This window comes from Aethalodelphis obliquidens, unplaced genomic scaffold, assembly GCF_003676395.1.
Source record: "Aethalodelphis obliquidens isolate GAN/ISIS:26980383/991018 unplaced genomic scaffold, ASM367639v1 scaffold5, whole genome shotgun sequence".
NCBI lineage: Eukaryota > Metazoa > Chordata > Mammalia > Artiodactyla > Delphinidae > Aethalodelphis > Aethalodelphis obliquidens.
The window spans coordinates 32,003,892-32,017,453 of NW_020837949.1; the positions used below are offsets into that span (position 1 = coordinate 32,003,892).

At 37.5% G+C, this 13,562-nt stretch overlaps 1 protein-coding gene across 2 annotated transcripts in view; it reads left to right on the forward strand.

Moving 5' to 3' along the window:
* Nucleotides 1–10,624: 10,624 nt before the first annotated feature.
* The window catches only part of ASZ1 (ankyrin repeat, SAM and basic leucine zipper domain containing 1), an 82,514-nt gene continuing 79,576 nt past the window's right edge, over nucleotides 10,625–13,562 (forward strand). Inside the window, exons 1-2 of one of the 2 annotated variants that reach the window (XM_027102105.1) lie at nucleotides 10,625–10,736; nucleotides 11,122–11,221. Coding sequence is in view for 1 of the 2 variants with exons in the window: in XM_027102104.1 (XP_026957905.1) it covers nucleotides 10,632–10,736; nucleotides 11,122–11,221 (205 nt within the window). In the remaining variant the exon portion in view is untranslated. The remainder of the gene's footprint in view (nucleotides 10,737–11,121; nucleotides 11,222–13,562) is intronic. The other variant, XM_027102104.1, reaches the window with a different exon arrangement.

Consider the following 13,562-nt stretch of genomic DNA (forward strand, 5'->3'; position numbering starts at 1 on the left):
AGAAAAACAAATATTGTATATTAATGCATATATGTGGAACCTAGAAAAATGGTACAGATGAACACGTTTTCAGAGCAGAAATTGAGACACAGATTTAGAGAACAAACGTATGGACACCAAGGGGGGAAAGTGGTGGCGGGGGCAGGTGGTGTGATGAATTGGGAGATTGGTATTGACATGTAAACACTAATATGTATAAAATGGATAGCTAATAAGAACGTGCTGTATAAAAAAATAAATAAAATAAAATTCAAAAAAAATTATACATGTAATCCACCTTTCCTACTTAGTAGTCTATGGATTATCAAATTTGAAAAAGAATAAAGCAGCTAACATTTTGTAGTTGTATAAAGTTTTCCTTGTAAACATAAAATGTCACTGTATCCTACTCAGAGAGGAAGAAACAAGGACCAGAAAGAAACTTTTAAGTCAAAAAAAAAAAAGAAAGTCTACAAATAACAAATGGTGGACAGGATGTGGGAAAAAGGGAACCCTACTACACTGCTGGTGGGAATGTAAATTGTTGTTGCCACTATGGAAAACAGTAGGGAAGGGCCTCAAAACACTGAACACAGAACTACCACATGATCCAGCAATTCCACTTCTAGGTATATAGCTGAAGAAAATAAAAACCAAATTCAAAAAGAATTCAAAAATATACATGCACCCCAATGTTAATAGCAGCTTTATTTATAATAGCCAAGATAAGGAAGCAACCTAAATGCCCATTAACAGATGAATGGATAAAGAATTAGTGATATATATATATATACACACACACATATATAATGTGATATATGTATATTATATATATAATGGAGTACTGAGACATAAAAAGAATGAAATTCTGCTATTTGCAACATTATGGAGGGACCTAGAGAATATTATACTTAGTGAAATAAGTCAGACAGAGAAAGACAAATACTATCTGCTCTACATTATCACTTATGTGTGAAATTTAAATTTAAAAAAAAAAACAAATGAATGTATATAACAAAATAGAAACAGACTCACAGATATAGACAGCAAACTAGTGGTTACCAATGGGGAGAGGGGAGGCGGGAAGGGAGAGATTGGAGTATGGGATTAAGAGGTACAAACTACTACGTATAAAATAAATAAACAACAAGGATATATTGCACAGCACAGGGAAATAGAGCCAACATTTTGTAATAACTTTAAATAGAATATAATCTATTAAAATATTGAATCACTGTTATACACCTGAAACGTATAAAGTATTGTAAATCAACCATACTTCAATAAAAAAATTGTGGAAATTTAAAAATCCATGTTGCCTATTAGAACATGAAAAAAATTAATAAGGAAGAAAACGATTTAATTTGATTAAAAGAAACAAATTAAAGATTAGTTCCAATAGAAAAAATACTTGATATAAATGACAGTGAGATTTTAGTTTCTTTCAAATAATAACAAAGTGTACAATTTATTTCCTGCATAGAGTATACAATTACTCAGGGTAATACAGTTTATAAAATAGAGCCAAAAAATGTGTCAAAATTTCAAGTAACCAATGGAAATAACTTTCATAAAATATGGTACCTCCAAGTCCATTGTTAAGAAAATAAATTAAGATACATTAAAATGCTCGGTTTTAAAGTTTTAAACCTTTGCCTAGGAGGGAAAATTTGTAATGTAATACTGGTTTTGATTCTTCTGTAAATTTAATTAAAATTTATCCTTAAGTAAAAACATCTATACTTGCTGGTGTCTAAAGAAGTAAGAATGACTTTGCTGTATACCTGAAACTAACACAACATTATACATCAACTATACTCTAATAAAAATTAAAAAAAAAAAAAGTAGTAAGAATGGACAGACCATGTAAATCTGAGTTTAGGTCTCAGATCTCTTTGACACAACCTGGATCTAGTACTCCCAACTGTCACGCAAATGATCACATTTACCTTTGCCTATTTAGCACAGGATTTATGAATAAATCACAGGTACGAAAACACTTAGAATTCTTTGAAATGACTTGACAAATTCAAATTACCTATTTATTAGTAGTAGTTAAATAAGAAAATATAATATCAATAGCAAACATTTATTTGATTTTTAGGTAATACTTTGCCTATTATGAAAAACAATGTGTCGTGATGAGAATGTTAGGAAGTTATATGAAAGATCACTCTTACAAGAAGGCAGAATGTGAAACCTGTCTAAGGCTTAGTTTCCATATTGTAGTGGAATGGCTGAGAAGAGGGTGAACTCTGAGGACTGACCACCTGAGTTGACTCCTGATTCTGTTACCTTTTAGTTGTTTGACCTTGGTCAAGTTTTGTAACTTCTCTGTCTGAGTTCCTTATTTGTAAAATGCAGATAAAGCACAGTACCAATTTGGTAGGGTTTTCATAAGGATGACATGGATTTGCGGCAGTCATTCTTGACTGTCTAACTCAACACCCATTCTCAACCTTCTTTTCTCTTCTCCTGCTCCACTATAAAGTCTGAAAAAGTGTAAAACTTGATTTCTCAATCTCCCTTTCAAATTGGGGTGCTAGGTGACAGTGCAAGCAAAGGAGACAAAAGCAGAATACTGTTGGAGCTTCTAGGAAAGCTTTGCCTTCCCTGATAAAAGGAGACAGATTTAGCTGGGATAAAAGGGGAGAGATGTAGCTGAGACCATCCTTTCCTTCCTTCTTTTTTCCTTCAACACAAACATGCTGCTTGGTGTTGGGAGAGACATCTTACAAATAGGAGAACAAGGTCAAGGGAATGGGATGCTGTCAGAAACCACTATGTCACCGAACAAATGCCAGTTGCCAGAAGCCTTTTAATATGAAAAAGTGAACTGTAAGTTTTTAGCTGACTGATACTGAATATTGTTACTTGCAGCTATAACTATTCCTAACTGATTCAGAGTTAATACATGTGGAATGCTTGGAATAGTTCTTAGCCATGATTAATGCTTAATAAATTTTAGCTATAAGTATTATTTTCTAGTTGATCATGTGTGGTATGTCATCAATTTTATATTCATTAATGTGTGATATGTATTTGTGTGGTTTATGTATCTTGTCTTATAGTTTCAACATAGAGTTGTAATATTATTTAAATATTATTTAAAATTCACTGTAGTTTAAATACATGATAATGGTACATGGTACCATAAATACATGGTCATTTCTTGGAGCAATTAATCTGTCTAAATGCCCATTTTTTTTGCTGTCTTCTTTAATTCAAGAGCCTGTTGAGCTCTTGTTATCTGTTGAGCTTTTCTTGTTATTCATTAATATGTTACTAACTTAAAAGTTTTGGAAAAGATGCTCTGGAATTTCATCATTTGCTCCCTTTTATCCATTGTTTTAGAAGTTCTGTTTTTTTGCAACATTTTCAGAATAAAAATGTTGAGGCACTTATGAGCTTCTACTATTTCCTAGCAGTATACAACTATAATGTTCTGTTGGAAATAAGGGCTAACTACTCTTAAGGCACTTTCTTCCACCATGCCTATCTGAAATGCAGTAGATTTATGGATATACATTAAAAATCTAGAAAGAAAAAATAAAATTAAGAGGACAATAAAAAAAACTACAAGTTCTAAAATTTACTTTACAAGTTAAGTAAATGAGTAAATTTCCTAGTTAATGCAAAGAAAAAACAGATATCAAGTCAAAGAAACTAATAATTTCCAGGAAACGAATCATTCAATTGTGAACCTGTATCCAACTCTATGTAACAGCTGATTTTAGAGTTTATTAGCACTCCCTATATTATGAAGAATAAACCAACACTCTTGATTTCAATTACCCCCCGCCCCCGCCAAACACACATCCACATACACACACACATCCCTGCTTTTCCACACATTTTCTTTCACTGGAGTAAATTCAGCCACCATTTACCCAATTTTTCAGGCTTAAAACTTGGATGTCATCCCTGACCCCCTCTTTCCTTCTCATCTCACTTCCCATCTATTAGCAGTTTTTATCTGCTAACTCTAAAAAACATATATACCCTGACTCTGGCATCTAGCCACCTCCAAAGATAATTGCTCTTGACCTACCCTTCTATGATCATTTTCAAACCTGGGCTACATGTTAGCATATTTGAAGAAATAAACATGACACAAACAAACATTTTCATTAACCATTACTTCCTTGTATTATATTGGTTAATGCTTCTTTTAACACCCATTTTCATCATTTCCTGATGACTTTTTTCCTCTTTGTTTAATTGGTTGGATTGGTTTAGTTCTCTGATCTAACCATGCTCCTTAAGGAAGAAAACAAATCCAAATAAGAATCCACTCCTGTTTTAGTAGTTTAACCTCATCATTTTGGATTTTTACATTCTCCCACTGGATGTAGATAACTGCCCTAGATCCAGCCCCACATCTTTCTTCTACAACCTTATCCAACCCTGGCTACACATTAAAATCACCATAGGAGCCTTGAGAAATATCAACTCCAGGACCCTACTTCCAGAGATTTTGATATAATTGCTTTAGACTGGGGCTGGCTAGAATCAACTCCAGAGGATACTAATATGCAGGTGGGGTTGAGAAACTAGACTATTGTAGTAGATTCTTAATTGGTATTACTGCTTCTACTCTTGCTCCCCTTGCATACAGTGTTTTCCCCTTTAGCCAGAATGACCTTCTAAAATGGGAAATCAAACCCTAGGAACTCCCTATAACACTAAGAAGAACACTTCAGAGAGGCCTTCTCTGAAATCCCTATTTCAAATTCCCATTTGCCTCCACTAATCTCTATTCCCTTTACCTAGTTAATTTTTCTTTATAGAACTTATTATTACCTGATATTTGATTATATATTTGTTTCTTTTTCTTACTAGACTATAAACACTCTGAGGTCAAGAATCTTGCCTTTCTTACAACTCCATCCTCCATGCCTATGTATAGTAGGAGCACAGAAAATATTGTGGAATCAATTAATGTTATTTTTTTTAATGCTTATCTCTTCCCTTGACTGTCTTGAGCATATAAATTTTAATAATTGAAAAAAAAATTTTCAATTACCATTTTTATGCTTCCAAAATTATGTCTAAAAGAAGCAGTTACCTCAACTGGATCCCAGACAGGATTAAGTATTAAAGATACCAATGGAATTTTTTTAAATGAATGAAAATGAGACCACATATATTACTATAGAAAATAAGCAAGAATTATAACTGCATGATAACATTAAATTTAAAACTAGTTCCCCACAAATACAGCATTATCAGAGGTACTGGTAAACTAAACTGTATTAGCTAATCATTACTAATGTCTGAGTCAAAGCTTAAAAGTTAAAACAAAGCAAAACAAAAAAACACCCAGGAACTAAGGAAAGTCTAAATTTGAGTAATATTTATTTCCCAGATACTGCTGTTTTCTTGCCCTCTTTGTTTTACCAGTCTCCTATCATCAGTGAACTAAGCAGAACACTGTGGTCATTAACAGAGGGTAGGTGGCTTTCTGACCCACTCCAGGAAGTCACCCTGGGGGAATTCCCAGATCTTTTCAGAAAAAACCAAATTACCCATTTCTTATCTGTCCAGGAATGAAGCTTGTGATTAACCTGTAAATGAATCAAGGTTTATTCTGAGTCTGGTTTACTGGTCAGAAGATGAAATCTGCTTTGGAAAAGAGTGCTTTAGAGACAGGGCTACAGTGTGACGGTGAAACACTTGTTAGAAACAAGGATCCCTCTTGTGCTTTTGTGTGCTTTGAGTGCTTTTGTGGGCATCACACTTCCCTGAGTTAAACCTGAGCCCCATTCTGGAGCCAGAGAGTCTGCTGTGAATTCTGACCATCCTACCTAGCAGCTGTATAATCTTGGGCTATTTACCTAACCTTTCTGTATTTCAGTTTCCTCATCTGTAAAACGGAAATAATAATAGCACTTACCTCAAAAAGTTATAGTGAGGATTACATGGATTAATGGATGTAAAGTGCTTAGAAAAGTGTCAGGGCACAGGAAAGTTCTACATAAGTGTTAAAAAGTGATGACTAAAAGCATGGATTTCAGAGCCGACTGTTTTCTGCATTTGAATTCCATCCCTGCCAAGGTAGATGACCTTAGGCAGGTGACTTTACCTTTCTGTGTCTCCATTTCCCCTTTTGTAAAACTGAGATCATATTTACCTCAACAGGGTTGTGTAAGTATTGACTTAATATAAGTAAAGTCCTGAGAACTGTGACTGGAATATAGGAAGTATTATAAAATGAATTTAGTATCATTATTATTGCTGTTGTAATTATCTGAGGTTATAATTCAGTGCCAGAGTTTTGAGACATTGATCTCTTCCAAGTCTTCTGCTTCTTTGATCATTATTTCTAAAAGAACAGTCATTCCACAAGGATGTATTTCTGGCCCACTGATCTCTTCATCCTATCCATTCTCCCTCAGCAATATCATTGCTTTAATATATTCATTATCACCTCTTAGGAAGATGGTTTCTAAAGCTGAATTGATAGCCCAGCCCTCTCTGGGAGCTCTACACCTTATCTGAACATGGATGTTCCTCAGACATTTCAGACTGTCTCTGTGCAAAACAAAACTTATCTCCATTTCCATTTTCCTCTTCTAATGTCCTTGTCACATTAGCTTTGACTTCTCTGTCCCCATGTCCTTCATATAATCACCATTGTGATTCTTATTCACAATAAATTTTGAATGCATCCTCTTCTCTCCATGTTTGCTGCCACTTCTCCAGCTCACAATTATAGCAGTCTTTTAATGGGTCCTGCCACCTCCTGAAATCACCTTTTGAAATCAGTACCACACCTTATTCAGCATAAAAGGGAATGAAGTGCAGATATATGTTACAATGTGGATCTTGAAAACATTATGCTAAGTGATATACGTGGTATATTGGGTTGAACCGTGACCCCCTAAAATTCATGTCCACCCAAAACCTATGAATGTGACCATGTTTAGAAATAAGGTCTTTTCAGATATAATCAAGTTAAGATGAAGTCACAGTGAATTAGGGTGAGTCCTAAATCCAATATGACTGATATCCTTACAAGGAGAGGGGAATTTAGATACACAGGCCCTCAGAGACACAGACACACAGAAAAGAATACCTTGTAAATAAAGAAGCAGAGATTAAAGTGATGTATCTCTACAAGCCAAGGAATGTCAAGGATTGCTAGCAACCACCAGAAGCTATGAGAAGGCAAGGAAGGAGCCCCCTCTAGAGCTTTCTGAGGGAACATGGTGCTGCTGACACTTTGATTTCAGACTAACCTCCAGGTCAGAGAATAAATTTCTGTTGTTATAAGCCACTCAATTTGTAGTAATTTGTTATGGTAGTCCTAGGAAAATAATATATATAGTATGGATATACCACATTTTTTTAATCCATTCATCAGTTGAAGGACATTTGGGTTGTTTCCAATTTTTGGCTAATAGGAATAATGCTGCTATGAACATTTGTGTACATTTGTGATCCATTTTGAGTTAATTTTTGAAAAGAAGTGAGGTTTTCAAAATTAAGTCCACTTTTTTTACCTATGGATTTTCAGTTGATCCAGCATCATCTGTTGAAGACCATCCTTCCTCCATTGAACTGCTCTTTCACCTTTGTCAAAAACCATTTGGTCTTACTTACATGGGTCTATTTCCAGGTTCTCTGTTCCATTCTATTCCTTCTCCAATACAACATAGTCCTGATTACTGTAGCTAGCTACATGATAAGTCTTAAAATCAAGTAGAATAATTCCTGCTACTTTATTCATCTTTCTCAGAATGTTTAAGCTATCTAGTTCCTTTGCCATTACACGTAAGTTTTAGATTAATCTTATCTATTGTTATAGTCTGTTCAGGCTGCTATGACAGAATACCATAGACTGGATCATTTAAAATAACAGAAATTTATTTCTCACAGTTCTGGAGGCTTGGAAGTCCAAGACCAAGGCACTGGCAGATTCAGTGTCTGGTGAGAGCTTATTACCTCATTCATAGGGTACCTTCTTCTTGTGTCCTCACATGGTAGGACAAAAGAGTTCTCTGGGGTCTCTTTCATGGCACTAATCCCATTCGTGAGGGCTCCACCCTCATGACCTTATCACCTTCCAAAGGCCCCACCTCCAAATACTATCATTTTGGGGATCAGGTTTCAACATATGAATTTTGTGGGGCCCGGGGGGTGGGGGGAGGCGGGGCTGGGAGACACAAACATTTAGTCTATAGCATCTATATTTACAAAAAATCTTGCTGGATAAATTCCCAAAGTTTTAAAAATCAATTATGTGTAGATAACTCCAAAATTTATACCTCTAAGATCAGCCTTTCTCCTGAGCTCCAGAGTTGAACATCCAACTACCCACCTGACAGCTACATTTCAGTGTTTGATTTTGAATATGATAATTTTGGGATGCTCATTCCATCTTCACGTTTATCCTATGATCTTCCCCCATCTTAGTAAATGGCACCACTGTTTAGCCAAATGCTCAAACCAAAAATCTCTTCTACAAAAGAAGTTCAGTATCTTTAAATAGACATATATATACATACACACACACCAGAACATGACTTTTATCAGTTTAAAAATATCTCAGTGTCCAATTGCTCTTACAGTAAAATCTACAAATCCTTGCTTAAGGCCAACAGGTCCTCTCATCACATACCCCTTCCTTCAGTGAAGCTCCAGCCTCAGGCCTTTCTGGTCCAAGCAGGGCAGGGACAAGGTAAAGTAAATGAGACACCTAGAGTGCAAAATAGAAGAACTTACAGGCTCTTAAGAGTGTCTCTTAAAATTTTCTCCCTAGGGTCTTCACTTGCCCCACCCTAGTCCCAGGCCTTGGTCCAAGCTTTTTCCTGCCTTAGGGCCTTGGTACTAGCCATGCCCTCCACCAAGAAAGCTCTGGTCTCTCACTTTTTATGGCTGGCTCCTTCTTGTCATTCATGACTCTGCTCAGGTCAACTACCCTATTTAAAATAATAATAATAATAATAATAATAATAATAGTACTAGCTAAGATTTATTTACCTCTTACACTGAGACTGGCTCTATTCCAAGCCCACACTTTACTTAATCTTCCAAACAACTCTATATGATGGGTACCGTCATAATCTCCATTTTACAGATAAGGGAACTGATGAAGAAAGACGCTAAGTACATTGCCCGACAGCACACAGCTCCTGATAGTAAGTGATTTGGCTGGGAAACAACCTAAGTTATGCGATTCCAGAAACTGAGCACTTGTTTATTTCCTTGGGTCACTTACAATCTGCAATAATCCTGTTTGTTTACTTGCTTACTGTCTTTATTCGTTAAAATGTTAGTTCCATGAGGCAGCTTGGTTTGTCTTTGATGTTGTCTCCCCTAACTTACTTATGCCTGGCTGTGCTCAGTGATCCATGACATTTATGGAATGAATGCATTAGAAAGACAGACCTTGCCCTCAAATAACCACACTACTTAAAAATAGTTATCTGTGAAAATCTCTGAAGCAGATAATTTCAAAATCTTACACCAAAGACCCCTTAAGGGAAAAAAAATATTGTAAAACTTTCTAAGAATGGTGCATGGCTACATTCTTTTAAAATTATCTTTAGGTATATACATGTGCCCTACTCGTTGATAGGTCTACTTTCCTCTGGCGGCAAAGATAATCATTGTGTTACCAATATTTCATCTAGAAGCTGGAATAGATGCAGAAAAGTCAGTTTGGACCGCTTTCACCTGGAGTTGTTTGTATTGTTTACTTTCTGAAAGTTTAAATCATTTCTTCTTCCCAGCTGTTTTTTTTTTTTTTTTTGCGGTACGCGGGCCTCTCACTGCTGTGGCCTCTCCCGTTGCGGAGTGTAGGCTCAGCGGCCATGGCTCACGGGCCCAGCCGCTCCGCGGCATGTGGGATCTTCCTGGACCAGGGCTAGAACCCGTGTCCCCTGCATCGGCAGGCGGACTCTCATCCACTGCGCCACCAGGGAAGCCCTTCCCAACTGTTTTGATGCATTCTCTTCCCCACTCCTCCCCTTTCTCGATTATTTCCTTTAAGGCATCTACACTACCCATCTGGGGAGTGTTTGATGTTCCGAAATTTCTAAATCTACGATGAGATCCGAGATCCCATGAAATTTAAAGGACGAATTCTCCTGGTTCCTTTGTCAGCTCCCATTTATCTGCCGGCTCCTTGAACGTATGGGTGATGTTCCTCAGGGAGGTATTCTGGCCAACAGCATTGGCCAGGGGACGCATGTTTGATAGTGGATTTGGCAGGGGGACAGGTAAAGGTAATGGAAGCGAAAGCCTAGTCTTATGCGTCATTTAAATCCCCATTCTGCTCCTGCCACAAGTGGGGCATTCCTTAAAGAGCAAGAATTTCATTAAGCAAATACCCTAAAAAGAATGTAGGGTAAGACCCCTGAAAGGAATTGGAAGCACTGGCCAGGAGATCAGCTCCGCTCGCCCCGCCACACTGACCACTTTTCCTCTCCCAAGGGCTTAACGACTGGCGGGAAGGAACCCGGGTCGCTGCGCGCGCTCACGCGCCTGCGCCTGAGGGCCCAAGGCCCCAACGCTAGCGCGTCGCGCTTGCCCGCACAGCCTTCCCGCGCAGCCTTACGCGCTCCGGTGCGCAGGCGCAGAGGGAGCAGGCGGGCGTGCGTGCGTGCGTGCGAGCGGCCGATTTTGTAGGGACCTGGGCGGCGGCCATGGCTGCAGGTCCCTTGCGCGGTCTGGCAGTGGCCGGTGGAGGCGAGAGTAGCGAGAGCGAGGATGACGGCTGGGAGATTGGGTATCTCGACCGGGCAGCTCAGGTAGCGAAGGAGGACTTGTCTTGGCCGCACCTGGATCGGTCTTCCCTGGCCATGAAACCTCTTACTTCGTCGCCTGTGTTTCCCTAATTTTTTTTCCAGTGTAAATACAGGCTTTCGGACTCCAAACCAATTCGCAGTTTCCCTACTGTGCTTTCCATCAAATGCGCTTCTTTAGGTTGTCGATGTAGCTCTTTGCTTAGGTTTGGACCCATCATAACCCAAAGATAATTTTAGTTATGAGTTAGTCACAAACTTTGGATGTTGCCTCCCCCCACCCCCACCCCCCAAAAAAAGATGTACCAAAACTCGATCATTATTGTTTCCCGATGCAGTGGAAATGAAAGTATGTGTAACAGGAAAATTTTTTAACTTTCTGCTTTTTTAGAAATTAAAAGGACCGTTAGCCATTGAAGAAAAGCATGAAACATTTAAGAAAGCTTTGACTACAGGAGATGTTTCATTGGTCGAGGAGCTCCTGGATTCTGGTGAGAATTAAGGGACAGTTTCAACCTAACACAGTTGTCTCAGTTCACAAGGGTTCCTTATTTTATTTATTTATTTGTTTGTTTTGCGGTACGCGGGCCTCTCACTGTTGTGGCCTCTCCCGTTGCGGAGCACAGGCTCCGGACGCGCAGGCTCAGCGGCCACGGCTCACGGGCCCAGCCGCTCCGCGGCATGTGGGATCTTCCCGGACCGGGGCAGGAACCCGTGTACCCTGCGTTGGCAGGCGGACTCTCAACCACTGCGCCACCAGGGAAGCCCCAGGGTTCCTTATTTTAAAAGGTTTGAGTTGTTTTTCTAATGGAAGCACAGTGAATGTTAGTATCTCAAGTGTCCTACATGTCTTACTTGACTCAGTTCTCTCTGCCTTATTTTCTTCCTCTAACACAAATTTGGAATGCCACACTGACACCGTCCATCAGTTCTTCCACCTCCTTCAAAAGGTCTAGTCTGACTAATCCTACCCCACTTTGATAATCCTTACTTACTTTGCTCAGCATTTACTTGTCTATAATTATTATTATGTGTTTCTCAAGAATTGTTTCTAGTTATGTACATTTTAGTTATGTTCTTTGCCTGTGTTGGTTGTGTCAGTGTGTGAATGAGAATGAAGTAGGAATCTATCTGGATACCTCTTCCAGCCTATCACCTACTCAGTGTGCTTCCTTGGGAAAGTCATTTGAACTCCCAGAGCATCTATTTCTTTATAAAAACATTATAATTCTGTCTTGGGTCCCATGACATTTTTCTGTGTATTAAATTAAATGTTATTTTTTAAAATTACCTTGACATGGAAGTGTGAGTTGTTGATAATGACTGAAATTATCAAAGGAGTAACAAGCATCTACTGTCTACCTGTAAATACAAAACATTCACATACAAAATTGTATATAGCAAAATGTTTTTCTTCTATGCTAGAGATGCATGGTTTAGTGGAAAGTAAATCATTTTGGAAACAGTACAGTTCTGGGTTTGATTATTAGCCCTGCCACTTGATGGCTCTGTAATCTTGACCAATTTAGGAAACTTCCTAAACTTCAATTACCCCCTTTTAAAAACCGGGATGCATTGTATCAAAGGGTTTTTTTTTTGGGGGGGGATTAAAATGAGAGACTATATACGGGTCTTAGAACATATAGGCATTATATAAATATTAGCCGTTGTAACAAGTAAGAAGGATCGTGTGACTTTGTGGACAATGGAACTTGAATTTGTAATTAAAAAATTAAATTGAATAAAATTGGAATAATTGAAAGAGGCCTAATACTAGGATATGAACACGTGCAGGAGTGTGCATAGTGTTGGATGGGATGGAATAGGCAGAAATTTGTTTTAGAAAAGTGAGTTTGCCTTGGGAGTAGTGGGACTAGGTGCACTGAAGTGTTGGAGGCTCTTGAAAGGATTGAAAAGAGCCTACTGGTAAAGTGTTTCGTCAGCCTTTTAAAATTTGTCTTTAATTACAAAAAAATTTTAACTTCCTTTTAAAAAAACAATAACAAATAGGTATAAGTAGAGAAACACCTTTGTCCCCACTTTCACCCGTATTACCTCTGAAGTCTCATTTTCACACGTAACTCTTGTTTTAGTATTTCCTGATTTCCTTCCAGATGTCATTATTTAACACTTTAAAAAATATTTTTACTTTTTTGCCTTTCAAAGCCATACGTATTCCTGCACCAGTTGGAAGTTTAATAAAAATATGAAACCTCCTTTTGAGTCAGCCATTTTTAGCAGTCTTTGGTTTTTGTTCTTCTGCTATGCACTAATATTTTCAGTTCTCTTTAAATTATTAAATATTTTAGACATTCAAAAATGTATGGCGACTTATCTTTTTCCCCCTGGAGATTACCACTCTCCTATAGTTGGTATTTATTATTCCTATGTACGTCTTTATACTTTTACTATATGTATATACCCCCAAACAATTTAGTGTTATTTTGAATGTCGTTGAGCTATAAAAATATATTGTGTCAATCCTTTTAAACTTATCTTTTTTGCAGTATGCTTAGAACATAATATGTGCTTAATAATTTACTTTTTTGAGCTTAGAGGTGATGATTATTAAGAATTTTTATACTAAAATGCCACATTTGCTTAGCCTTATCTTCACATCTTTTCCTTTTTACTTTTGCTGTCACAGTTTTGAGCAGTAAGGTCAATAAGGAAAGAATAATGAGAAAACAAAATGATCTTTTCTCTGATCTCATTCATATGCTTTCAGTTGCAGCAATTTAAAGAGGAAAATTTGTTAGAGAAGACAAGTTGGGTCAGCAGTATATATATATATATATATATATATATATATATATATATTATAAGACAGTT